At 43.7% G+C, this 27112-nt stretch overlaps 3 protein-coding genes across 7 annotated transcripts; all 3 read right to left on the bottom strand.

The window, feature by feature from the left end:
• Positions 1-254: 254 nt before the first annotated feature.
• On the bottom strand, positions 255-7693 carry LOC110490775 (protein mono-ADP-ribosyltransferase TIPARP). 2 transcript variants are annotated; one of them, XM_021564224.2, is made up of 6 exons: positions 7497-7693; positions 6322-7199; positions 4095-4263; positions 3748-3935; positions 1789-2067; positions 255-1474 (listed from the first exon to the last, which is right to left on the bottom strand). In XM_021564224.2, exons 2-6 carry the CDS (start codon positions 7197-7199, stop codon positions 1021-1023), a joined length of 1968 nt encoding a protein of 655 aa, XP_021419899.2. In that variant the 5' UTR covers positions 7497-7693; the 3' UTR covers positions 255-1020. The 2 variants fall into 2 exon arrangements, with proteins under 2 accessions (XP_021419899.2, XP_036800776.1); XM_036944881.1 differs by having other exon boundaries at positions 6322-7174.
• A 102-nt stretch (positions 7694-7795) lies between these two features.
• LOC110490492 (zinc-binding protein A33) lies at positions 7796-10441 on the bottom strand. 4 transcript variants are annotated; one of them, XM_021563901.2, is made up of 6 exons: positions 10309-10441; positions 9612-10057; positions 9302-9397; positions 8963-9216; positions 8753-8874; positions 7796-8570 (listed from the first exon to the last, which is right to left on the bottom strand). In XM_021563901.2, the coding sequence occupies exons 1-6, from the start codon at positions 10424-10426 to the stop codon at positions 8026-8028; spliced, it is 1581 nt and encodes a 526-aa protein (XP_021419576.1). In that variant the 5' UTR covers positions 10427-10441; the 3' UTR covers positions 7796-8025. The 4 variants fall into 4 exon arrangements, with proteins under 4 accessions (XP_021419576.1, XP_036800777.1, XP_021419578.1 ...); XM_036944882.1 differs by having other exon boundaries at positions 9612-10092; positions 10309-10423; XM_021563903.2 differs by having other exon boundaries at positions 9612-10092; positions 10244-10404.
• A 4609-nt stretch (positions 10442-15050) lies between these two features.
• LOC110490491 (zinc-binding protein A33) lies at positions 15051-18476 on the bottom strand. Its single transcript, XM_021563900.2, has 6 exons — positions 17982-18476; positions 17680-17766; positions 17007-17237; positions 16795-16817; positions 16587-16717; positions 15051-16489 (listed from the first exon to the last, which is right to left on the bottom strand). Exons 1-6 carry the CDS (start codon positions 18378-18380, stop codon positions 15957-15959), a joined length of 1404 nt encoding a protein of 467 aa, XP_021419575.2. The 5' UTR covers positions 18381-18476; the 3' UTR covers positions 15051-15956.
• Between the last annotated feature and the right edge of the window lie 8636 nt (positions 18477-27112).

The following is a 27112-nucleotide window of genomic DNA, read 5'->3' as shown; positions in this document are numbered from 1 at the left end:
TACTTGTCTAATGTATTTCATAAACAAAGTTATGCAACATCAAATGCCCCTGTGGGAAAAAGTAAGTGCACCCTTAAACTCAATTACTGGTTGTGCCAGTTAGCTGCAATGACTCCTACCAAACGCTTCCTGTAGTTGTTGATCAGTCTCTCACGTCACTGTGGAGGAATTTTGGTTGACTCTTGCATGCAGAACTGCTGTAACTCAGTGACATTTGTGGGGTTTCAAGCATGTACTGCTCGTTTCATGTCCTGCCTCAACATCTCAGTTGTGATTAGGTCTGGACTTTGACTAGGCCATTCCAAAACTTCTAATTTGTTGCCTTTTAGCAATTTATTTTTGCTTTTATTTGTAGGCTAGGTTGTAGCAACCTCATGATGGGTACAGGGAAAATGTTAGTATCATGTAGTAGCCTAAACCTATCAATGTTACATTAAACTGGGTGAATGGAATATGAATGACAGTCATCCAATATTCTGTAATAGAAATAAGAACATGCTCATAAAAAAAAATCGTCCTCCGTAATCATAAACTGGACCGACTGCCCCTGATGTGTTCAGTAAACCCATTTATTGTCAATAACATAACGACTTTACAGTTTATTAAGAACCTTTTTGAAAGCAACATCTAGAACTTATCATTTCTTCTTTCTACATTATCAAATTACAATTGTTTCCATTATTAAAACATTTCGAAAATATATCAAACTTGTTTGTGTTACATTTAGAATTCCATTTCAAATGGGACGTTGTAGAAACTTACTGTAAAAACGGTAATTGTAAAACTTCATAAAACACATATCTATTCTAAAGACATTCCAAGTCTTTGGAAGGCTTTGAACAGTATCCTTTGGACTGGATACACAAACATTTTGTTTGATGCAGTTTTGACTGATCTATTCTTAATGCTGTCTTTCACCTAAATGCAAGGTGCTGCATTACGGTCTGGTGTGGAATGAACATCCAGTGAACAACAACAGTTACCGTCACAGGCAGCAACACAAGCTCTCCCAGGGCAAACCTACTCATTAACGTCCACCACTAGCAGTTCTTTGTATTTGATCAGGTAGTAGGGGTAGCACTGGCACCGGTCAAAAACTACAAAGATGGTGGGGTTGACCAGCTGGTCCACACAGGTGTCGTATAGGTTGTAGTCCTCCTTCGTGGATCTGACGGGTGGCGGCCGGCGGTATTTGCACTTGCCCACGCTCACCTTTCCCACCAGCACCTTGGCCAGGAACATGTGACGCACCCCAGCGTCAGGTGACACCGCAGCGAATGTGTTGGAGTAGGAGGCGTCGCGGGCGAAGTAGGAGCCGTAGCCGTACACGAACCCGTTGGCTCCCGAGACGCGCGGGTCAAAGTTGTTGTGGCAGATGTCCTCAATGAAGTCCCCGACGGTCCCGTGGAACAGGTGCCTCTCCAGAGCCCCGTCTTCCTTGGTGTCGCCGCGCTTCCGCATGTGCTCCTTGTACCTACAACACAAACAATAACACCTAAAGTATGTATTCATCTTAAATTCAATCGGTTTTTATCAGTATTACATTTATTCATTGTCAAATGGAGCAGGAAAATAAAAAGCCTTCATCTCCTTTGGATAACCCTTATCAATAAAATTATATTGATCTGTTGTGTGATGTAATGTTGCACTGTGTTATCTACCTTTTCCCTATCCTTTATCCCATTCCCACATGACGGTCATATACACAGTACATGAGGAAAATGAATGGCTATTCTCGTAAGGATAGAAAACATATCAAAGAGGGCCAGAGGGAGTCCCCATCCACACCTTTGGAACTTGTCCCAGTGGAGAACATTCTGGATCTGGTGGAGGCTGACTATCTCCACCCGGGTCTCTGACAGGGTCTTGTGGAACAGGCGGTGGACCTTCTGAAAGGCCTGAGTGTTGGCCGGCACATCCACCATGCTGTAGTCCTGGTCTGGGGCGGAGCTAGGGGTCCACACTGGGGGGTACCAGGTGCTGAACTCCCCCAGAGGGTCTACACTGAAGTTGGCCGGGGAAGGCTCGGTGGATGTACCGGCCAGACCATCCAGCAGGATACCTGTCCTATACAAATCAAGTAGATTATTGTTTTCGTGAATGTAGTTCATATTATTGATGAACTACAACTAATATGGTGTGATTCCAGCATTATGAGTAGGACCCGGAGAAATGCTCTACCACCTGACCTATGACATTAACCTGCAGTTCAATCAATAATTTTACTGATGACACTACAGCCTCTTCCAAACACATTTCAACATAATGAACACATGGTTAGTCGTGGTTAGTCATTTTACAGGTCAGGAGTATCTTTCTAGCCCCTCCCACACAGATGCGTCCCCTTCAGGGTCTAAATGCCAACAGGTGGCTTGAGATGACACTATCAACCTTTTGGTGCTGTAGGACAGAACTACTGGTTTAAAAAGAGTGGAGAATTTCTCCAGGCCCCAATTATGAGTTAAACTACATGACCAAAAGTATGTGGACACCCCTTTGGACTCGGCTATTTCAGCGACACCCGTTGCTGACAGGTGTATAACATTTTGCAATCTCCATTGACAAACATAAGCAGTAGAATGGCCCGTACTGTAGAGCTCAGTGACATTCAACGTTACACTGTCATAAGATGCCACCTTTCCAACAAGTCAGTTTGTCAAATTTCTGCCCTGCTAGAGCTGCCCCGGTCAACTGTAACTGCTGTTATTGTGAGGTGGAAAATTCTAGGAGCAACAACAGCTCAGCGAAGTGGTAGGCCACACAAGATCACAGAACGGGACCACCCGGTGCTGAAGCGCGTAAAAATCATCTGTCCTCGGTTGCAACACTTACTACCAAGTTCCAAACTGCCTCTGGATGCAACGTCAGCACAATAACTGTTTGTCTGGAGCTTCACAAAATGGCTTTCCATGGCGGAGCAGCCACACACAAGCCTAAGATCACCATGCGCAATGCCAAGTGTTGACTAGAGTGGTGTAAAGCTCGCTGCCATTGGACTCTGGAGCAGTGTAAAAACGTGTTTTCTGGAGTGATGAATCACGCTTCACTATCTGACAGTCTGATGGACGAATCTGGGTTTGTTCAATGCCAAGAGAGCGCTATCTGCCCAAATGCATAGTGCCAACTAGTTTGGTAGAGGAGGAATAATGGTCTGGGGCTGTTTTTCATGGTTTGGGCTAGCACCTTAGTTCCAGTGAAGGGAAATCTTAACGCTACAGCATACAATGACATTCTGGACGATTCTGTGCTTCCAACTTTGCGGCAACAGTTTGGGGAATGCCCTTTCCTGTTTCAGCATAACAATGCCTCCGTGCACAAAGCGAGGTCCATACAGAAAGGGTTTGAGAGCCCTGACCTCAACCCAATCCAACACCTTTGGTATGAATGCTGACTGCGAGTCAAGCCTAATCGCCCAACATCTGAGCCTGACATCACTAAAGCTTTTGTGGCTGAATGGAAGCAAGTCCCCGCAGCAATGTTCCAACATCTAGTGGAAAGCCTTCCCAGAAGAGTGGAGGCTGTTATAGCAGCAAAGGGGGGGAATCAACTCCATTTTAATACCTATGATTTTGGAATGAGAGATTCGATGAGCATGTGTCCACATACTTTTGTAGCCATGTAGTGCATAACAAACAAGTGCATGTAAATTAGATTTAAGATAATTGAACACAGTTCAAAAGAGCCTAGAAAGTAAGGTAACTGAACCAATCCACCAGCTCAAGGTTAAAACAAAACATGGATACGTACCTCAAATGTGCTCTCAGAGACTTAAGGGAGCGGTAGAAGGGTCTGAGTCGGATGGCCCGCTGAAACCCTGTGGTGACGTTGGTCTGGATCATACTGATGAAGTCCACCTTGTATTCCACCGCTAAGATGTGCAAACGACACTCCAGCTCCCCAGCATCCCTCTTGTCCAGAAGGATCTTGGACACATCCTTAACAAGACAACCCAGTAAGTCAAAGCATACATGAACATGAAACAGAGGAAACCATTTGAGAGGGAATTATCTTTTGTCATGAACAAAAACGCAGTCCGCCATAGCGAAAGTTCATTAAAGATCTGAGGGTAGGAGAGAGGGGTTTGAAGCACTCACGTCTTTGTACTTTGTCCAGCTGAGGTTATTCCACCAGAAGAAGCACCACCTGGTGTAGAGGTGAGGGTTCTTGGTTGGGTCTGTGGTGTTCTGGAGTCTTCTGACCCGGTCGTATTTCTCCCCGTCCTTCAACGTCATGTTGTCAAAGTGCAGGGTGAACATAACCGTACTAGTGATGGGGGGGAATTAGATACAGTTACGTATCGGGATATAACTTTTTGACGATATACAGAGCCTTCAGAAGTTTATTCACACCCCTTGACTTTTTCCACATTTTGTTGTGTTACAGCCTGAATTCAAAATGTATTAAATTGATATTTTGTATCACTGGTCTACACACAATACCCCATAATATCAAAGTGGAATTATGTTTTATAAATTAAACAGCAATAAAAAGCTGAAATGTCTTGAGTCAATAAGTATTCAAACTCTTTGTTATGGCAAGCCTAAATAAGTTCAGTAGTACACATTTGCTTAACAAGTCACATAATACGTTGCATGGAATCACTGTGCAATAATAGTGTTTTACATTATTTTTGAATGACTACCTCATCTCTGTACCCCACACATCCAATTATCTGTAAGGTCCCTCAGTCGAGCAGGGAATTTCAAACACCGATTCAATGCCTCACAAAGAAGAGAACCAATTGGTAGATGCGTCCAAATTAAAAAAGCATACATTGAATATCCCTTTGAGCGTGGTGAAGTTATTAATTAAACTTTGGATGGTGTATCAATACACCCAGTCACTACAAGGATACAAGCGTCCTTCCTAACTCAGTTGCTGGAGAGGAAGGAAACCATGAGGCCAAAGGTGACTTTAAAATAGTTTGAGTATAATGGCTGTGATCGTAAACTGAGGATGGATCAACAACATTGTAGTTACTCCACAATACTAACCTAAACGACAGACTGAAAAGAAGGAAGCCTGTACAGAATAAAAATATTCCAAAACATGCATCCTGTTTGCAATAAGGCACTAAGGTAAAACTGCAAAGAATGTGGCAAAGAAATTAACTTTATGTCCTGAATACAAAGGATTATGTTTCAGGCAAATCCAAAACAAAACATCACTCTTCATATTTTTCAAGCATGGTGGTGGCTGCATCATGTTATGGGTATGTTTGTCATCAGCAATGTCTAGGGAGTTTTTGGGGATAAAAAAGAAATGGAATAGAGCTAAGCACAGGCAAAATCACTGGGAGACAAAATTCACCATTCAGCAGGACAATAACCTAAAACACAAGGCCAAATATAAACTGGAGTTGCTGACCAAGATGACATTGAATGTTCCTGAGTGACAAATTTACAGTTTTGACTTAAATCGGCTTGAAATTCTATGGCAAGACTAGAAAATGGCTGTCTAGCAATGATCAACAACCAACTTGACAGAGCTTGAAGAATAAAAAAATATACAATCCAGTTGTGCAAAGCTCTTAAAGACTTATCCAGAAAGACTCACTGCTGTAATTCGCTGCTAAAGATGACTCTAACATGTATTGACTCTTATGTGAATACTTATGTAAATGAGATATTTCTGTTTTTCATGTGCAAAAATGTCTCAAAACATGTTTTCACTTTTTGTTATTATGGGTATTGTGTGTAGATTGGTGAGAAAAAATGTCAATTGAATCCATTTTGAATTCAGGCTGTAACACAACAAAATGTGTAATAAGTCAAAGAATACTTTCTGAAGGCACTGTATCTGCACCAACATTTCAATATTTTTCCTTCATAGTTCTCCATCTTCTTTTTAAAAAGGGAGACCATCGGAACTTGTTCTCTCATGCTTTCTCTTGTCCCTCTACAGCAGACATCGTGAGCAATATGCTTGAAATCACAGTATCGAAACGCAATACATATCATATTGGCACCTAAGTATCGTATCGTGAGGTACCTGCCAATTCCCAGCTCTAATCATAGCAAAAAAACATTAAGAGTTATGGTGTGGTAGCAAGTAGCGCTACGTAAAAAAAAACGGTATCAAATCCTTAATGTCATCTCTGGCACTTCCCGTGTGTGTGTGTGGGTGAGTCTCAGTTCCTGTATTTTTCTTCTTCATAAACTCTGTAAATGTGCAATATTTTATACATTGATTGATAAACTATGGTGTGATTAAAATTCAGCAGTACTTATGGAGCTATGAATGACAACAAGTATGAAAATCACAGATTTTGAGGACTGATGGACAGTTTTATGATTAACATCTACTACCTGTACTACTCACCCTTCCTTGACTCCAATCTCCTCCCGGTTGACATTGCAGTAGGCCCTCTCTAGATTAACCTGGGCGCGTGGGGTGAAGTCTACCCACTGGTGACTGTTGACGCACCACAGCTGCCAGTGGAAGGGGTATGGCGTGTGGTGCTGCTTGCAGTTGCTCCCCGTCCTGCATAAGTAAGTGAGAAAGTGGTCGCAGATCTGGATGTCGCCGGAGGTGTTTGTGTGGAAGGTCAGACTGGCTGCCGTCTTGGATGGACCAGGGGGCTGATTAGTGCTAGCGGCTTGGGCTTGTGTTTGGGCTGGGGTGGTAGGCTGGTGGACAGGCTGTGGCTGGGTGATGATGACAGGCAGGGGGAGGATGAGAGAGGTGGTTTTGACTGGGCCCGGTGTCATGTTTTGGGGCTTGTGAGGTGAGATGGTGATTGCTCCAGGTTGAGGAAAGAGGGTGCTTTGAGGAAAGGTGAGGAGCACACTGGGGGGGATTTTGGTTGGGGTCATTTGTTGTGGTAAAGGTTGGATGATCATTTGGGTCGGGCTTAGGGCTGAGGATGGGCCTGACGACAACTGGATGATCCTGGTGGTGCTGCTGCTTTTGCCAGGAGAGCAGATAAGAGTATTGCTGGCACTAGTAGTCTGCCCTGACTTTGAGGGGAGAGGAGTGAAGCGGACATTGATACTGTATGGTGTCACAGTCCAGACAATGTCCACTTGTTGGGAGTGCATGGCGTCCCACACTGGTAGACTGGTGTTGGTGTCAGAAGGGACCTCCATGAGCAGTAGAGAAGGAGTGAGGAAACTGACCTTGGGAGACTTTGGACAGGCCTCTGTGATCACGGTTGTAGGTCCCCTCTTCTTCCCTTTGATTGATGAAAGGTCAGTCATCTTCAATATTTTTGAGGGTAAATGGTCAGTTTATGTTGGCATAGATAGCATGGTACACGAAGGACTAAAATGTCCCAATCCTGAGTCTGACAAAACAAAAGCCTAATACTTTTAAAAGCAACACTTATAACTTGACCAAAATCCAATTTGCTGGAATCCTAAAAACACGTATAGAGATATCCTGTAGACATTCAATATAAAGGTACTAATTAATACGAATGCTTGAGACTTTGCGTCGTGTTTCTTACTAGCTAAATTACTAGCATCGCATAATGCAAAAACAGAACATGAACTTACTTTTTAGCTGTTAACTTGCAGTGTTTCAGGCCTAATGAATCTGTCCACGTTTTGTTTTACTCGAAAAAAAGTATTGATTGGTGAGTAACTTAAAAGACATTTACATTTAAGCCTAAAAAAGATCTGGAAGTCGTCTTCAAACAATATTCTTACAGGATCGTTTATAGATTTCAGGGGATACCATTTGACGGTGTTATTACAGGAATGGTTTAGCCCAACTATTTGAAATTGATGACGACTGCACAGAAATACTAGTTTATCTTAGTATTTTCTAATAAAATATCACCACAGCAAGTCTGGTGTTCCATTTTTATTTAGTTTTATTCCACACAGAAAACGAAACTTTTATTCCATACTACACAATAAAATAAATGTCAACAAGTGTCCATTAAATCAAATGTAAGTGTTAATTTAAAGACAACGAGTGGCAAATATTTAAATATTATTTATCCATTAGATGTTTCTCATGACATAAAATCAACATCAAGAAAGACACTAGAGACAGAAAATTCCATGCGCCAACACATTCTCAGGTGTGATCTAATGCTTTCACTGAGACCTCTAATGGCTCAATCCTCAGAGGACACTGCTTGCAGCCAACCCAGAAATAGGGGAAGACCTTCTCAGAAAAGGTGTGTTTGAAAGTGTAGATCTGCGTGTTGTCAGCTGGGTCAGAGAAGCACACTCTCCCCTTCTCCCAGTCTAGCTGCACTCTGATCCTCCGAGGGCTCTTCTTCAGATTGAGTCGTGTCAGGGGTGAGGTCCCTGCAAAGTACATCTTGTGGTAAAAGTACACGGACAGGTATCCATTCTTCAGCACGGAGGAGACCTTGTCTTTCCTCTGGATGGACTCTTTGGCTACGCCGAGGACCCAGGCGCTGTTCTCTCCAACCTCCACATCCCAGACATGCTTTCCTGAGCTGAAGCCCTCAGAGCCCAGTACGCCTGTGTCAGGGTCAAACCTCTCGGGGTTGTCTGGAAGCTTCTGTTTGTCGTCGCTGTCCCTCACACTGGTGAGGTCTTCAGACAGCAGGAGCCAGGGGGCAGCCGTGTTGGGGTCCAGAGTCACTGGCGCTGAGGAAAAAGTATATCCAGTTACCATGATGTAATGGTTCTCACCACTGTAATTGCTGTGTCAATACACATTAAGAAGCACTTTAAGTGCTTAAAAAGTTACGGTTTCAGTCTATCATGTAACGAAATAGACTAGTCTTGACACCGAGTGATGTTCAACACACTCTGCAGTTAGTACTCACTGTATTTAACAATCCCTTGCATCTTCTCCCACACTTTGTATTGAAGTGAGCCCAGGTACTTAGCCACATCGATGAGTGCTCCAGAGACCATATCTGGGTCCTGCAGTGTGCTGCACTGAGCACTATACAGCAAGAACAAGAAGGAGTTAGTAGTTAGTACTCATCACTGTCTGTAGACAGCGAAACCACCAGGGGTTGTAATGGACTCACCTTTTCATTGTCTGCTTGCATTTCTTGAGAAAAAAAGTATCCTCCAAAGCCATCTCCTCCTCCACGGCTCTGATTGTGTCAGAGAGAGAGGCCAGGGTTCTGTCCATCTCCCTCATACTCTGCCTCAACATCTCACTCTTACTCTCCTCCTCCTCTTTCAGAGCTGCAAGCCTAGCAGCCTCTTCAGCTTGGAGGAAATGGTGGAGTGTCTCAAACTCCTCATGAATCCTCTTTGCCACAAACCGGGCCTGGACCTGAAATGAGACCTATGTTAGGTTTGTGTGTTACCATATGAGAGAGTTTGATTTATTTCATACTATGGCCAACCACCAACACTACCTGAATGTGTGTCACTGTATTTTCATAGTTTTGCTTCATTTTGTCAAAAGCCTCCGTCTTCTCTTGCAAACAAGTAAGCACAGACTTCATATCCTCCTACAAAGAACATTAAAAAGACAATTGGACTAAGAATAGAGTAAACAAAACATATCAGTTCTTCAAAGGCAAACAGTTGCAGAAGGCATAAAACAGATTAGATCAAACTCACAGCATTTCCCCTTTACCTTCATGTTCACCTCTGAACTCATAAAATGCTAGCTAGAGAACTCAATTTATATTTATAGGGTTGCCTTTCACAACAACAGATTACCTTCATGTCGCCTATAGCCTCTCCCACCGGGCAGCACTCATGGTTTTTATGCTTCCTGGAGGTGTGACAGACCACACAGATGGGCTCTTTGTCCTGCAGACAGAACAGCTTCAGCCTTTCCCCGTGCAGGGAGCACAGCTCACCCGGTTCACACAGCTCTCCTGTAGACCCAAGCGCTCCACTCTCCTGGATGTAGGAGTCACACAGGTTCTTCAGGGTGAGGCTGGCCACCGGCTCGTCCACAAACTCCCTTCTACAGAGAGGGCAGTCTCGGGCCGAGCCCTTCCCAGACCAGTACTGCTGTAGGCAGGCTGCACAGAAACTGTGGCTGCACTTGAGGACCACAGGGTCCCTGAAGATGTCACAGCACACAGGGCAACAGAGGTCCTCCTCTGGGAGAGAGAATCGAGCGGCCATGCCTTCTTCACACGAAAGTGACTCTTCCTCTGGAAGGGAATGTAGGGCAAAGGGACGCACAGAGCTGCAGGCATTAGACAAACACAGAGTGAGCCCTTGTTTGTGTTATAGTTAGCTAATGGCCTCTGTAAGGTACAGTATTTACTTTAACTTTACCCAACTAAATATTTGGGCTCAACAACATACTGCCTGAACTTCAAAATGGCCATACTTACTGCCTAGGACAAGTCGATGTTTAGTTTGGGAGTGCTTTAATAGAACAAGTTACATTGACACTCGCCTGATATCCAAGGCACGTCTACAGGAGAAAGCAACCAATACACGTAACTAGCTCCTTGTTTTATCTGCGACGCCAAGAGTTGTTTTGACTTCCTTCTTCCTGTTATGGTGTGACACATCCTTATCGGGGTGGAGCCAGGCAGACCATTCTTTAACACTTTACCACCAGTTCCACTTCGTGCTCACTTTGGTTTCATTATTTGGTGGTACTAGACTGTTACTCCATTGTTTGTGTTTGTTGTCATTGTTGTCTTTGTAAATAAATTATTTATTCATATTAAAAGTAATGTTTCACTAATGAGTTGTCAAGCCATGAGCACTACAAATACATAATATAAATCAACTACTATTTGAATGTTAATGTCATAGCCATGGGATATATTTACTCCATTGATATTTACATTTTTGTTGTAGGCCCACTCTAACTATAGGCCCATTTTACAGTGTGGCATTGAGCAACAGTGGTCTCTACTGTATACCGGTTGTTGGAGATCCCCATCTAGTGGTGAATATTTGCAATGGTAGCAATTGAAACTTTATTTTATAACGTGTTAATGAATTAAATGAGCTAAACCCACTTATATAATTAAGAAGGTACATTCAGTTAGATAGAAAAGCACAACATGAAATGCAATAGAAACGTTTAATATTTATTTAGATAGCTGACTGTACTTTACTTATTTTACATACTGTAACAACTGTTGTAAACACTTGTACAAGCATTATGAGATAGACATTTGTTACCATACCACATGCCATTGGCATCAATTAGATTACACTACTATAGTATGCTTTGTGTTGAGGCAAGTCTTACAGCTATTTACATGGAGCTGGATTCAACTAAAGTTCACACAATGGGGTCCCTACAATTGATACTTCAACTAAATAACATGTTAGTAGATATTTGTCCCCACATATTATAAACTTAGCAACCTGTCTCCACTCATGTTTATATTCTGCCCAAAGTTGGGGCTAACTGACAAAAGGCGCAGTGGGACCAATTGATTGGTACTGTAAAAGTATGGGAACACTTTTTCAGTGAATGTATCATTGAAGGTGTACAGAGTAGTGCTCTTAGTGGGATCGCAGAATGTCAGCTCCCCCTTGTCACAGTCCAGACGTGCTCTGATCACTTTTGGGCTCTCATCCAACTTGATCTGGATGTCTGGGTTTACACATACTCTATATTTCCCACTAATATATCTGATGCTCCACAATCTACATTTTGAGTGACTTGTTGCGCACAATGGACTCTTTGCCTACTCCCAGGGTCCAATTATCACTTTATCCTACCTCTACATCCCAACAATGTCTGCCTTTGCCCTTCAGAACCCAACACTCCCATTTTAAGCCTCTCAGGATTTTCTGGAATGTTCTGCCTCTCCTCACTGTATGTCACAGTGGTCAGGTCATGAGTCAGTATGAGCCTTGCAGACGCTGTTTGGATCAATGGTCACTGAAGCTTTAAGGGGAAAGTTTATTTTACTTTTATATTGTACTTTAATACTGAAGTGTGTGGGTGTAATGGGAGATAAAACTATTTCAAATAACTATTGAAAAAATACATTTATTTCCAAAGTATTGTGGCCTTATTTGCTACAGTAAGATATTAAAAAACAACATTTGTGAAAAACTTGGACTTTCTATAGTAAACGATCCGAAGCATATTCTTCCAGACCTTGGATTTCAGAGATCCCACATGCTTGGCTATGTCAATGAATGCTCCGGACGATATCTCAGCATCTGCAGTGTCTGTTGCTGTGGATTCGGCTCTATGGGAATAAGAAAACATCAGTGCTGTTGTAAATGGAGTGTAACATGTATTTAGTAGGGATGAAAGGGGACTTAATTTACGACATACCTATTAAGTATGGCCTTGTAATTGTACAAAAGAAGGACATATTTCACTATGTTATATCAGATGACACTGAGATAATTGAGAAAAAACTCACAGAGAAATAACAAATTTACAGTTGTGAACTCATTCACCAGCAAATTCCGACCTGGTTGAGAATTTCAAGGCGTTATACGACATTTGACTGTAGACTAGCAGTGTGACACTTGCGTCCTTTAGACAAACATTCGTTTTTGCAGTGAGTTCATGAGCTCATGTTGAGAATTTACATCTTTGTTATTTAAAAAGTCTTTACCGTTACCTGAAAGAATGTGATATTGTCAACTTCCATTTCCTTGATCATTTGAATAGTCTCTATTAGGGTTGAAATCTGCTTGGTCAAAGGCTCAGCTCTTTCCCGCATCACTTGACATTTCTGTTGCTCTTCCTTTCTCAGGGCAGCTGTCCTGGCTGTCTCTTCCTGTTCTGGGAACTGGTGGAGTTTCTTAAACTCCCCCCTCATCTGCTCCTCTCCACACTGGACTTGACCATAATGGACTTGACCAAACTTGACCACTGCTCAAATGTTTCTACATTTCAAAACTTTTTTTTTTAAATGACAGATACCCGTATATGCTCCTCCCAGGTTGGATGGTACATCTTGGCTGTGTTCATGTTTTTTTAATTCCTTCTTCAAAGTGGAACTCACACGCTGGATTTCTCTCTAAAAATACATGAAAAGTGATTATTGTAAACATGGTAAATGTATGTTACACAGACCAGTCTTTTAATCCAGCCAGTCACTCTCTACTCAGTCACATAATGTGATTTAAATGACCAGTTCAAATAAAAGCAAAGGGAACAGATACTTTCACAAAAAATCAGGCAGAGCCTCCTCAGTGGGACAGCCGTCATGGCCTTTACGTTTCTTTGATGTGTGACAGACAACACAGATGAACGGCTTGTCATCAAAACAGAAGAGTTCCATGTTGCTGGCAATTGTCCTGAGATACTTTCTCCTTTTCACTCCCTCTCTGCAACGATTCTCAGAGACTCTTTAAGGCCAAACTTAGGCTAGGTTCATCAATAGAACACTCGTTCCTGCATACAGGACACAGCAGATTGTCCATATCCTTCCAGTATTTCTATAGACACTCCTCACAAAAGCTATGGCTGCATTTGAGGACGACAAGGGTGATGTATATTTATTTTTTATTTAAACTTTATTTAACTAGGCAAGTCAGTTAAGAACACATTCTTATTTACAAAGACGGCCTACCAAAAGGCAAAAGGCCTCCTGCGGGGTTGGTTCTGCAGGTGGGGACCACAGACCACTTCTCAGTTCCTATGCTTCCTGGCTGATGTTTTGGCCACTTTTGAATACTGGTGGTGCTTGCTTTCACTCTAGTGGTAGCATGAGACGGAGTCTACAACCCACACAAGTCGCTCAGGTAGTGCAGCTCATCCAGGATGGCACATCAATGCGAGATGTGGCAAGAAGGTTTGCTGTGTCTGTCAGCGTAGTGTCCAGAGCATGAAGGCGCTACCAGGAGACAGGCCAGTACACCAGGAAACTTGGAGGAGGCCGTAGGAGGGCAACAACCCAGCAGCAGGACCGCTACCTCCGCCTTTGTGCAAGGAGGAGCAGGAGGAGCACTGCCAGAGCCCTGCAAAATGACCTCCATTAGGCCACAAATGTGCATGTGTCTGCTCAAACGGTCAGAAACAGACTCCATGAGGGTGGTATGAGGGCCCGACGTCCACAGGTGGGCGTCCGTGCAGGACGTTTGGCATTTGCCAGAGAACACCATGATTGGCAAATTCGCCACTGGCACCCTGTGCTCTTCACAGATGAAAGCAGGTTCACACTGAGCACATGTGACAGACGTGACAGTCTGGAGACGCCGTGGAGAACGTTCTGCTGCCTGCAACATCCTCCAGCATGACCGGTTTGGCGGTGGGTCAGTCATGGTGTGGGGTGGCATTTCTTTGGGGGGACGCACAGCCCTCCATGTGCTCGCCAGAGGTAGCCTGACTGCCATTAGGTACCGAGATGAGATCCTCAGACCCCTTGTGAGACCATATGCTGGTGTGGTTGGCCCTGGGTTCCTCCTAATGCAAGACAATGCTAGACCTCATGTGGCTGGAGTGTGTCAGCAGTTCCTGCAAGGGGAAGGCATTGATGCTATGGACTGGCCCGCCCTTTCCCCAGACCTGAATCCAATTGAGCACATCAGGGACATCATGTCTCGCTCCATCCTGGACAGTTGCACCACAGACTGTCCAGGAGTTGGCGGATGCTTTAGTCCAGGTCTGGGAGGAGATCCCTCAGGAGACCATCCGCCACCTCATCAGGAGCATGCCCAGGCGTTGTAGGGAGGTCATACAGACACGTGGAGGCCACACACACTACTGAGCCTCATTTTGACTTGTTTTAAGGACATTACATCAAAGTTGGATCAGCCTGTAGTGTGGTTTTCCACTTTCATTTTGAGTGTGACTCCAAATCCAGACCTCCATGGGTTGATACATTTGATTTCCATTGATAATTTTTGTGTGATTTTGTTGTCAGCACATTCAACTATGTAAAGAAAAAAGTATTTAATAAGAATATTTCATTCATTCAGATCTAGGATGTGTTATTTTAGTGTTCCCTTTATTTTTTTGAGCAGTGTATATATATCTAGGACAAAACACACATCACAATAAGAGAGACAACATAACAGTACATAAAGAGAGACCTATAAGACAACAACATAGCAAGGCAGCAACACAACATGACAATACAACATGGTAGCAACACAACATGGTAACAGCACAAAACACGGTACAAACATTATTGGGCACAGACAACAACACAAAGGGCAAGAAGGTAGAGACAACAATACATCACGAAATGCAGCCACAACTGTCAGTAAGTGTTTTATTTATGTCACAACACACAGGACAAGATAGGTGTTCCTCCAGGAGAGACAAGCTGGCTTCCAATTTAATGAATCATTCTGTGTGCTACTCTGTCTTGGTTAAGGCTAGAATCCATCAAGCAGGCTGACTGGGTTGTGGCGCAGGGGGCAGGTTATACTGGTTATAAAGGCATGATACAGACCAAAACTCCACCCACAGTTAAGTTTTCATATTCCAGGAAACTAAACTACCACATTTCCCTCTGTGTCCTGGCAGGAACCCAGATGTGTGTAGTGTTCCGACCAACAATAACGAGTGATCTAACACAGCCATGTATTAATAAGTCTTGTCTTGTCATAGCAGCTTTTACACATATCATATAATACATAGTAAAGTAAATATGCAGCTGTCACCTTTCCAATATCTATTAGGAAATACACTGTACAGACTAGTGACCTTTTTGTTATTAATCAAACTAGTGATGTGCCAATTAGTACCTGTGTTGTGAGAACAATACTTTACCACTAGATGTCAGTAAGGGTCCAGACATTAAAAAGAGAAACAGTTATTACTGTGAAACTAATTGTAAAACTACATTGTAGACTGTTACTTACTGATGGTGAAGATATCGTAGTATTGCTTAACAGTTTATAAGTATACAGACATGGTCGTCCAATGAGATATGCTGCTATTATATGTTACATCATTTCAACTCTAGTCTGAAAATAGTCCTACAGTAAATCCCATTTACTTTTAACCTGTCCTTTCTGCTTTTTAGTATCTTCTGCTTTTTCCCACAACCCCTCCGATATACACACACACATACACAAACACACATTAGGTTGGAGAGGCTGGAGCAGAGGGACTCCGCAGTGCAGCGCCCAATGAGCAGATTTGCCTCGTGCCCCAGCTCACGTCTCAGTTACCTTAGTGAGGGGTCTCTTACAAAGGCGCAGTGGGCTTTTAAGACTGCCTATACTAAAGTATGGGAACAGCTTTTCAGTAAATGTGTGTTTGAAGGTGTACAGAGTATTGCTCATAGTGGGGTCGGAGAATGTGACCTCCCCCTTGTCACAGTCCAGATATACTCGGATCACTTGTGGGCATTCATCTACCTTGATCTCTTTGCGTGATTTCACACCTGCTTTGTATTTCCCATTAATATATCTGATGGTCCACAATCCACTCTCAGGATCCAGTTTTACTAGCTTCTTCCGCACAATGGACTCTTTGGCTACTCCCAGAGACCAGTTATCGCTGTCTCCTACCTCAACGTCCCAGAAATGTTTGCCTTTAATGAAGCCCTCAGACCCCAACACTCCTACATGAAACCTTTCAGGATTGTCTGGAAGACTCTGCTTTTCCTCACAGCACGTCACAGTGGTGAGGTCATCAGTGAGGATGAGCTTTGTGGACACTGTGTTTGGATCCATGGTTACAGGATCTAAGGAGATACAGATAAACCATTTCACAGAACTATTGAAAGATATATTCTGTTCACAAATGTTGGCGAATTGAATTGTGAAACACCCTGGACTTACTGTAGTCAACAATCTTAATCAGACTGTTCCAGACTTTGAACGTCAGACATCCAACATGCTTGGCCATGTCAATGAATGCTCCTGGCCCCATCTCAGCATTTGCAGCAGTGTCTGGAGGTGTGCACTCGGCTCTAGGGTAATCATTTAACTTTAGTGATTCCATTCAATGGAATGGAAAAGTATAGAGATACAATAAAATGGGACTTACCTGACAAGTATGGCCTCGTAGTTCTATAAAAACAACATGGACAAATGACACTGTTACAGTATGAGGTGGCTGTGAAATAAAAGGCCATAAACCTGTCAATCATTGTAAATATGCTTATTTGCCTCATAGCGTACAGGTATGTCCATTGACAGTTGTGAAACAATTGTATTCACCACCAATTGACATAAATTAAATAATACTGTCCCACATACCTGCAGGAATGTGATATCATCAGTCTCCATGTCCTTTTTGATAAGTCCGATAGTCTCAGAAAGCATTGAGATATTCTTGGTCAACTTCTCCATTCTTTCTCTCATCACTTCATATTTCAGCTGTTGTTCCTTTTTCAGAGCAGCTATCCTGGCAGCCTCTTCTTCTTCTAGGAACTGGTAAAATTTCTTAAACACCCCCCTTATCTGCTCCTCTCCAAGTTGGCCCTGGACCTACCATAGACAAGAAGGAAACTTAAAAGGATAGTTCACCCAAATTACAGATTTACATATTGGTTTCTATACCCTGAAGCAGTCTATGGACAAAGTATGACAGCAATCCATGTTTTGTTTTAGGTTCCCTGTGCAGCGATGCTCCCCATCCAACCTGACAGAGCTTGAGAGGATCTGCAGAGAAGAATGGGAGAAACTCCCCAAATACAGGCATGCCAAGCTTGTAGCGTAATACCCAATAAGACTTGAGGCTGTCATCGCTGCCAAAGGTGCTTCAACAAAGTACTGAGTGAAGGGTCTGAATACTGATGAGGGAAAAAAACTATTGAATTAATTTTAGAATAAGGCTGTAACGTAACATCATTTGTAAAAAGTCATGGGGTCTGAATACTTTCCGAATGCACTTCATCTTTACTAGAAAATATGTATTACTGTGAACTACCATTAAGTGTTCCACACAGTTTTCCTCTTCCAGTTTGGCGGTGGTCATTTTTCCCAATTTGTTCTGCAAAGGAGCCTTGATTTCACTCTAGAATGACATAAGAAGTGAAATTTGTCAACCTTGCTAAACGTTTATGTAGATTAAACAAAACTGAGTCAGGCGTTCATTGTACAGTACTCAGCTAGTCAGATCTTTATTCAGTCACAGAGGGATCCATTTTTCTTTAAACAAGGGCAAAGTTAACAAATCAAATCACACAATTATCAGTTAAATAAAGGCAAACATGTTGAAATCTGTCTCACCTTCAAATCAGGCAGAGCCTCCTCAATGGGATAGCAGTCATGGCCTTTATGTTTCTTTGATATGTGACAGACAACACAGATGAGCTGTTTGTCATCAAAACAGAAGAGTTTGAGTTTCTCTCCATGCAGCTGGCAGATATCCTGAGATCCTTTCTCCTTTTCACTTCCTCTCTGGAACGATTCACAGAGACTCTTTAAGGCCAAACTTTGGCTCGGTTCCTCAGGAGAACACTCTCTCCTGCATACAGGACACAGGAAAATCTCCAAGTCCTTCCAGTATTTCCGGAGACACTCCTCACAGAAGCTGTGGCTGCATTTGAGGACGACGGGGTTGCTGAATATGTCACAACACACGGGACAAGAGAGGTGTTCCTCCAGGAGAGACAAGCTGGCTTCCATTATTATTTATCACTCTGTGTGCTATTCTGTCTTGGTTAAGGCTAGAATCCATAAAGAAAGTTAACTGAGTTGTGGCTAAAGGGGCAGGTTATACTGGTTATAAAGACAATGATACAGACTAAAACTCCACCCACAGTTACATTTTCATATTCCAGGAAATGAAACCAAAACCAGAACTATCACATTTCCCTCTGCATCCTGGCAGAAACTCAGGTGTGTGTAGTGTACCAACCAGAAATAATGAGTGATATAACACACACTAGAGGGATATAAAACAACAATAAAAAATATGTTAAATCAAACAAGGACTTTACCACTAGATGTCAGTAGGTATCCAGCCATTGCAAAGAGTAACGGTTATTACTGTGAAAAGCATTGCAAGACTACATTGTAGACTGCTGGCGAACCTTACAGAAGGACAACCATTTCTGCAGCACTCTACCAATCAGGCCTTTATGGTAGAGTGGCCAGACGGACGCCACTCTTCAGTAAAAGACACACGACAGCCAGCTTGGAGTTTCCCAAAGGGCACCAAAAGGACTCTCAGACTATGAGAAACAAGATTCTCTGGTCTGATGAAACCAAAATTAAACTCTTTGACCTGAATGCCAAGCGTCGCATCTGGAGGAAACCTGGCACGATCCCTTTGGTGAAGATTGTTGGTGGCAGCATCATGCTGTGGGGATGTTTTTCAGCGGCAGGGACTGGGAGATTAGTCCGGTTCGAGGGAAAGATGAACAGAGCATAGTACAGACAGATACTTGCTGAAAACCTGCTCCAGAGCGCTCCGGACCTCAGACTGGGCGACGGTTCACCCTCTAACAGGACAACAACCCTAAGCACGCAGCCAAGACAACGGAAGAGTGTCTCAATGTCCTTGAGTGGCCCAGCCAGAGCCCAGATATCAGTAAGTATCCAGACATTGCAATGAGCAAAACTACATTGTAGACTGTTACTTACTCCTGGTGAAGACATGGTAGTATTACTTAATAGTGTATATGTCAAGGCTGTGGGTAACTGGTGAAAGGAGTCAGGCGCAGGAGAGCTGAGATGTGTGGACAAGGTATTTAATTCAGGAAAACACCAGTACAAAACATAATACTATGGTGCTGGAAAAAGACAGATACCACAAAATAAACTGGCGTAACAACAAAACCCGGCAACAATAATACCAGCCGTCATAATACAGCCTTACAATAAAACAAACACACACACAAACATGGGGGAAACCAGAGGGTTAAATAATTAACATGTAATGGGGAGAATAGAAGCCAGGTGTGTAGAAAACAAAGACCAAACAAATGGAAAATTAAAAGTGGATCGGTGATGGCTAGAAGGCCGGTGACGTCGACCGCCGAACTCCGCCCGAACAAGGAGAGGGACCAACTTCTGCGGAAGTCGTGACAGTATAAGTATACAGACATGGTCATCCAATGAGATATGCTGTTATTACATGTACATCTAGATGAGAAATTGTCTTAAAGTAAATCCAATTTGTTTAAAATATGTCAGACACCAAGGGTTACTGTCATTTTATTAGCAAGCAATTCCAACAGCCTCAACTAAATATTGTCTCCCGTCTGTCTGTCTCTCTCTCTCTCTCTCGCTCTCTAAGATGGAGAGTGGCAGGCAGGCGGCGCGATGGACGCAAGCTTAGTGATTATTTCACTCATACTGTCCACCATTCTTCCAGTTAGCCAGGCAACTTGGGGCCTTATCGGGGATCCAAGTTGATAGTACAGGGGACAGACTCTTTTCATGCAACTTCGATACAAAGTAATTTTTGTAGCGGGTTAGGAGAGCATTTTTGCTAACCCTAACCTTAACCCTTTTCCTAACCTTAACTCAGTCTCCAAACCTGCTACGTTAGTTCTCCAAATCTGCTGTGTAAGTTCTCCTAACCTGCAGAGAAAAAGTCACTTCCTGATCGAAGTGGTGAAAAGAGTGTTTCTCCACTGTACAGAGTGTGAGTGTGCAGTGCACTTCCCAAGGGTCCTGGGGAGAGGAGAGGGTGCTGGTTCCCAGTGCCTAGTACAAAATGTCCTCTTCCTCTTAAGCTCTTAAGCAGCACAGTATGACAGTGTGCTGATCACTGCCCAGCGTTGTAGTCAAGTCCCTAACCTGGACTTGGGTACTACAACACTGGCACGGACCCCAAGTGTCCTGTGAGAGAACAGGGTGCTGGGGCCCAGTGTCTGCCCCAAAATGCCCTCCTGGTTCGATGTTAGAATCGATCAACTTGGCAATGTAAGTTGTGGTGGCTTGGTGGATCAAAGTGCAGGTTGATAGTGTTGAAATGGACTCCACCCACAATGACCAGCAGTTTCTATATGTCATTCTCATTATGGAGAGTTGCTAGGCAACAAAACCAAAACTTAGTCACATTTCACTCTGCTTGCTCCAGACAGAAACTAAGGCTCTGACTCAGGGGTATATGCACAATATTACCAACCAGTGGAGGCTACTGAGAGGAGGAACGACTCTTAATAATAGCTGGAATGGAGCGGATGTAATGGCATCAGACCATGTGTTTGATGTATTTGATACCATTCCGCTCCAGTCATTACCATGAGCCCTTCCTCCCCAATTAAGGTGCCACCAACCTCCTGTGCTACCAACCCACATCATGACAATAAGTATTGTCTTGTCAAACCAACTGGTAACCGTATATACAGTGAATATGCAGCTGTCACCTTTGTAATATCTATTAGGAAATATATTGTACAGACTAGAGTGACATAAAACAACAATAATAAAACTTCTAATTAAACTAGTGAAGTACCTGCTGTACCTGTGTTGTGAGAACTGTACTTTACCACTAGATGTCAGTAAGTGTCCAGACATTGCAAAGAGAAACAGTTGTTACTTTGAGACACATTCCAAACTACGTACATTGTAGACTGTTACTTACTGCTGGTGAAGACATGGTAGTATTATTTAGCCGTGTATAAGTATACAAACAGGTCACCCAATGAGATATGCTGTTATTATGTGTTACATACTTTTAAATCTAGATGGAAAATTGTCCTAAAGTAAATCCAATTTGCTTCAAATATGTCAGACACTAAGGGTTACTATCATTTTATTAGCAAGCAATTTCAACAGCCTCAACTAAATATTGTCCTCTCTCTCTCTTTCTCTCTCTCTCTCTCTCTCTTTCTCTCTCTGTCTCTCTGTGTGTGTGTGTGTGTGGTTGGAGACAGGTGTGCTGGAGTCGGAGCAGATCCCTCCCAGCTGCAACTCGTCCCATAAATCAAGACCTCTACATATACTCACTCCTGCCACCTCAGTTACCGCTCTCTCTGGCTCCTGTCCCACATCTCACCACCAACCACCTTGCGCTGGAGATCACTCCTCACCATTACCTTGGATTCCCCTCAGGACCTGTTCCCCTGTTCTACTCAGCCAATTCCAACCTCACTCTATACTCCTGGTTTTCGCAACTCATCTGAGCTACCCCGGTTCTGCACTCCCCATTTCTCTGTGTTCAATTCATCCCGGCTTCCTCTTCTGAGTCTGCTCTTGTGTTCCCCCCCTTCGCTCATCGTAACACTTGGAGACTCATTGGGGCTCCAAGTTGATAGTACAGGGGACAGACTCTTTTCACGCAACTTCGAAACGAAGTGATTTTCGTAGCAGGTTAGGAGAGCCTTTTTGCTAACCTTAACCCTTTTTCTAACCTTAAACCTCAGTCTCCTAACCTGCTACATGAAATCTCCCAACCTGCTGTGTAAGTTCCCCTAACCTGCAGCGAAGAATTCACTTCCTGATCGAGGTGGTGAAAAGAGTGTTTCTCCACAGTACAGAGTGTGAGTGTGCAGTGCACTTCCCAAGGGTCCTGGGGAGAGGAGAGGTTGCTGGTTCCCTGTGCCTGTCCCTAAATGTCCTCTTCCTCTTAAGCTGACAGCACAGTATGACAGTGTGCTGATCCCTGCCCAGCGTTGTAGTCAAGTCTCTAACCTGGACTCGGGTACTACAATTCTGGCACTGCTCCCAAGTGTCCTGTGAGAGAACAGGGTGCTGGGGCCCAGTGTCTGTCCCAAAATGCTCTCCTCTTGATTCGATGTTAGAATCAATCAACTTGGCAATGTAAGTTGTGGTGGCTTGCTGGATCAAAGTGCAGGTTGATAGTGTTGAAATGGCCTCCACCCACAATGACCAGCAGTTTCTATGTCGTTACCATTATGGAGAGTTGCTAGGCAACAAAACCAAAACTTAGTCACATTTCACTTTGCTTGCTCCAGACAGAAACTAAGGCTCTAACTCAGGGGTATATGCACAATATTACCAACCAGTGGAGGCTGCTGAGGGGAGGACGGCTCTTAATAATAGCTGGAAGGGAGCGGATGTAATGGCATTAAACCATGTATTTGAAACCATTCCACCTATTCCGCTCCAGTCATTACCACGAGCCCTTCCTCCCCAATTAAGGTGTCACCAACCTCCTGTGCTACCAACCCACATTATGACGATCTAACAGTCAGACAAGTCTTGTCAAACCAACTGGTATCTGTATATACAGTGACTATGCAGCTGTCACCTTTGTAATATCTATTAGGAAATGTACAGACTGCTGACATACTACAACAACAATAAAACATCTAATTAAACTAGTTAAGTAGCCACTAGTACCCGTGTTGTGAGAACTGTACTTTACCACTAGATGTCAGTAAGTGTCCAGACATTGCAAAGAGAAACAGTTGTTACTGTGAAACATTGAAAAACTACATTGTAGACTGTTACTTACTGCTGGTGAAGACATGGTAGTATTACTTAATAGTGTATAAGTATACAGACATGGTCATCCAATGAAATATGCTGTTATCACATCTATCATACTTTTAAATCAAGATGAAAAATTGTCCTAAAGTTAATCCAATTTGCTTCAAATATGTGAGACACCAAGGGTTACTGTCATTTTATTAGCAAGCAATTTCAACAGCCTCAACTAAATATTGTCTCCTGACTCTCTCTCTCTCTCTCTCTCTCTCTCTCTCTCTCTCTCGCTCTCTCTCTCAGATGGAGAGTGGCAGGGAGGCGGTGCGACGGACGCAGGCTTAGGGATTCATTATTTCTCTCATACCGTTCAATGTTTTCCCAGGCAGCCAGGCAACTAGGAGCCTCATTGGGTCTGAGAATAGCTGTCAATCCCCCTAGGTTCTAATGAGCTTGGGCAGTTTGACATGCAGTGTTCTCTCTTACTATCCTCCCTGGGACTCGTCTCAGTGACAGATTCCTTCTGGAGAGTATCAGGACCCCTCCACCAGTCTCACACCTCTATCAGGGTGTTACAGAGCTGATAGTACATAGGACAGACTCTTTTCATACCCCTTGGATACAAAGGGATTTTCGTAGCAGGTTAAGACTGGATTTCTGTCTCCTAACCTGCTACATTAATTACCCTAACCTGCTGCGTAAGTTCTTCTAACCTGCAGCGAAAAAGTCATTTCCTGATCAAAGTGGTGAAAAGAGTGTTTCTCCACGGTACAAAGTGTGAGTGTGCAGTGCACTTCCGCCAAGGATCCTGGGGAGAGGAGAGGTTCCTGGTTCCCCGTGCCTGTCCCAAAATGTCCTCTTCCTCTTAAGCTGACAGCACAGTATGACAGTGTGCTGAGCACTGCCCAGCGTTGTAGTCAAGTCCCAAACCTGGACTTGGGTGCTACAACACTGGCACTGCTCCCAAGTGTCCTGGGAGAGAACAGGGTGCTGGGGCCCAGTGTTTGTCCCAAAATGCCCACCTCCTCTTGGTTCGATGTCTCAATGCCATTCTGCTGTGGATCTCCTTCCTGTAGCTTGTCCTCTGGAGAGACAGAAGGTATTGATGCCGATGGCTCTGAGAGCATATTAAATGTTGTTATCAATATAGTATAACGGTGTCACATTTATTGCAGCCTCGCGTAAACCGATTCAATAGGCTATTAATCTGCTGTGCTACGCAGTAATGGTGGACGGTAACTAGTGAGAAGAGGGACCATTAGTTATTAGGGTGCTTATGGACTCTAGAGAGCAAAGTGTAGAAGGGAAGGAAGAGCGAGAGAGAGGGAGGGAGGGAGGGAGGGAGGGAGGGAGGGAGGGAGGGAGGGAGAGAGGGAGAGAGGGAGGGAGAGAGCTCCTCAAATGATCACAGTGAATAACTACCAACGGAACAGGCCTGTAGAGTAGTCCTTGGGTAAATAGTGGAAGACATTAGCAGATGAATATCCTCAAGTTGAAACATAACTGTAATTGTTACAGCCCTGAGATGGAAGAAGGCCATGGTGCTTGGTCTGTATGTCATGCCTTATCAATATTTCCTATTCAGAAATAAATTGTTGTGTGACGTGTCGACCAATCATTTCCATTCCCTTCACGTTCTGAGTAGTAGAGGACCACCAGCGTCAAAGGAAATAAACCTCAAGCACATCCATTTAATCAGAGGAGAATTTCATTTCTGCTTTTCACACATGAGTTGAGGCCTCCGTATAAATTGGATGAAATGCACAATATCACCAGACTGGCCAGGCTGGCTGCTTACCAAGTACCAGTTACCTTTTCGGTCATATTGATTATTTTCTCCCTTCTCTGTATTGGTGGAGGAACTCTTGACAACAATCTCAGACAGACATGAAACCAATGGAAAAAAACAAGGAAAAAATATTCAGTTTAGAAAGTTTCCCCAGAAGCCATTTTATTTATGGATTCTTACTCAGAGACCAAATCTGTGTTGACCACTGGAATACACACACACACACACACACACGCCTTGCCCACGGCTTGCATGGGGACGAATGAGAGTTGAGGTCAATATTATTTGGAGAGAATGGTGAGAAACCTGGGACTCAGACTCCATCCTCCTTTGGGCTCTGGAAGGTCGCCAGGCCTCACATTCCAGATCTCCAGGATTCACTGGGAGCCCAGCTGTTTTTAGGTGTGCAGCCCTGCATACCTCCACCTCCACCGCTGCAAATAGAGTTTAAAGGAGCAACATCAATTCAGTAACCCACACCTGACGGGTTAATACAACACCCACTCTCCCCTCCCCAATATCATTCTTCTTTTCATTTTTTATTCCCAAGCTTTCCTTTAAACTCTAGCTGAGGGAGAGAGTGATTACAAGGTTGTCAAATCGTTCTTAGTTTTTTCTCTGGCTTCGTGATGGTGCGAGCGAGGAAAGCGCTCCTGGTGTAAGGAAGGTTTTCTCAATCACCTTCACTGAAATTGTGTTTCATGTTATGGATTTTTTTTCTTTCATCAATGTCCTGAAATGGTGACTGGGGACAATTATGGAAACACCCACTCTGGAGCGATAAGAAACGTTACCATGTGATTCAGATCACAGACGCAGGCACTACATCACATCACGTAGACATCTCCAGACTACGGTGTTTAGGGTAGCATCCATTCTATTAGGGCTGATCTAAAAGGTTGGTGCCAAACCAATGTCACAGATTGACCGTCTCCAAGTAGGTCACATGGCCTACAATGGAGAAATGGTAATTGTCAATGGTGAGGGGCCTAATCCACTGTGGTTTGCTGGGATAGGCTCTAAGCTCTGGGCCGCACAGTGAATAGAAGAGGACCAGCTTCACACCACAGGCAGATAAGGAGGTAGTAGCTAGAGGAAACTGGGAGTCTTTTTAGAGCCAAGATGGGTGGTTGTGATGCTCCATCATGGCACAACAGGGCCTCTGTCCAAATGATAGGGGATATTAAGAGCTGCCCTGGGAGAAAGGATCCTGCCCTCATTAACTGTGTGCTAGCGGGGCATATACAAGATGGGAATGGTTATAAGGCGCTATATAATCCTCCATTGACCTCTACCAGCCACATGCATCCGTCTCAGAGCTGGAGTTCAGGGACACATCCGCTGCCGCTGGCTGGAAATAGCGTGACTTGTGTGGGGTTGATTCATGACCGGATGGGGTCCTTGGAGACAGTGGATAGTAGATGGTGCCGTACAGTAACAATACATGTACCTTCCTCTGAGACATCACTGTTATATGTGATTACATTGAGAGTAAGAGATGATGTGAGGCCTCTGTATATGTTGTTTTTCCATCCTGATCATGGGAGGGATTTAATTAATAAAACCTCTTTGCTTGCAGGAAGCGATGTTAGTGTTTATAATTTGACAGTTTCCATGGGACCGAGAATGCAAATAATCCTTTAATCTTAGCAGTCGGTCACAGCCTCACAGCCGCCCTCCTGTATCCCTCATCACATTACAACTCACACACCTCACATTGGTCCCAGCAACCCTTTGTCCCATGTCAAATGCTTCAGGCTCGTAGCCATTGTGGGGTTCTAATACTTTTTATTAGTCATTTCTTAGTGGTTTTAAATTTGATCAGTTGGTGCGCTGGCCTCCTACTGAGGGGAGATGGCAGAGAAAGTAACATTCAGTAAATTAGCCTCCCAAAGTGCATCAGCCCAGTCTTTAAGCACTGACCCGTCATACTAGTGTGTTAGCGTAGGAAATCCCAGGATACTTTGAGCTGCTGAGGGCAGAGAAAGTACCATTCAGTAAACAATGAGGAAGTAGAAGGTTGGAGTGAGTCATCAGGGAGTTTTAACCTATAGATAACGAGGATTAGGCATGCAGGTGACATAACAGGTGCGTCACTGTGGTGCCCAGGTATAACCGACAGTTACTCATAGCTCAAGTCCATTTAGAGTTTCAGTCATCAGTGTACAGTAGCCTACATCCTCTTTATCATGCAAGGAGCCAAAGTGGAGCTGATGAATGAAACGGG

The sequence above is a fragment of the Oncorhynchus mykiss genome, chromosome 15 (assembly GCF_013265735.2).
Source record: "Oncorhynchus mykiss isolate Arlee chromosome 15, USDA_OmykA_1.1, whole genome shotgun sequence".
NCBI classification, from domain to species: Eukaryota; Metazoa; Chordata; class Actinopteri; order Salmoniformes; family Salmonidae; genus Oncorhynchus; species Oncorhynchus mykiss.
Note: the sequence above shows the minus strand (reverse complement) of the source record. Positions and strands in the feature narration are given on the sequence as shown.

What these genes read in the sequence shown, in the direction of transcription:
- LOC110490491 (XM_021563900.2), bottom strand. Translation starts at nt 18,380, where the DNA reads ATGGAAGCCAGCTTGTCTCTCCTGGAGGAACACCTCTCTTGTCCCGTG. An exon ending in ACTGTGTGGAACACTTAATG is followed by an intron (nt 17,238 to 17,679) that starts GTAGTTCACAGT and finishes TGTCTATGGTAG; the next exon opens with GTCCAGGGCCAACTTGGAGA. An exon ending in TACGAGGCCATACTTGTCAG is followed by an intron (nt 16,718 to 16,794) that starts GTAAGTCCCATT and finishes TGATTACCCTAG; the next exon opens with AGCCGAGTGCACACCTCCAG.
- LOC110490775 (XM_021564224.2), bottom strand. Translation starts at nt 7,199, where the DNA reads ATGACTGACCTTTCATCAATCAAAGGGAAGAAGAGGGGACCTACAACC. An exon ending in GAGATTGGAGTCAAGGAAGG is followed by an intron (nt 4,264 to 6,321) that starts GTGAGTAGTACA and finishes CCCCATCACTAG; the next exon opens with TACGGTTATGTTCACCCTGC. An exon ending in GCTGGACAAAGTACAAAGAC is followed by an intron (nt 3,936 to 4,094) that starts GTGAGTGCTTCA and finishes TGTCTTGTTAAG; the next exon opens with GATGTGTCCAAGATCCTTCT.
- LOC110490492 (XM_021563901.2), bottom strand. Translation starts at nt 10,426, where the DNA reads ATGTGTCACACCATAACAGGAAGAAGGAAGTCAAAACAACTCTTGGCG. An exon ending in ATACAGTGACACACATTCAG is followed by an intron (nt 9,217 to 9,301) that starts GTAGTGTTGGTG and finishes GTCTCATTTCAG; the next exon opens with GTCCAGGCCCGGTTTGTGGC. An exon ending in GCAAGGGATTGTTAAATACA is followed by an intron (nt 8,571 to 8,752) that starts GTGAGTACTAAC and finishes CTTTTTCCTCAG; the next exon opens with CGCCAGTGACTCTGGACCCC.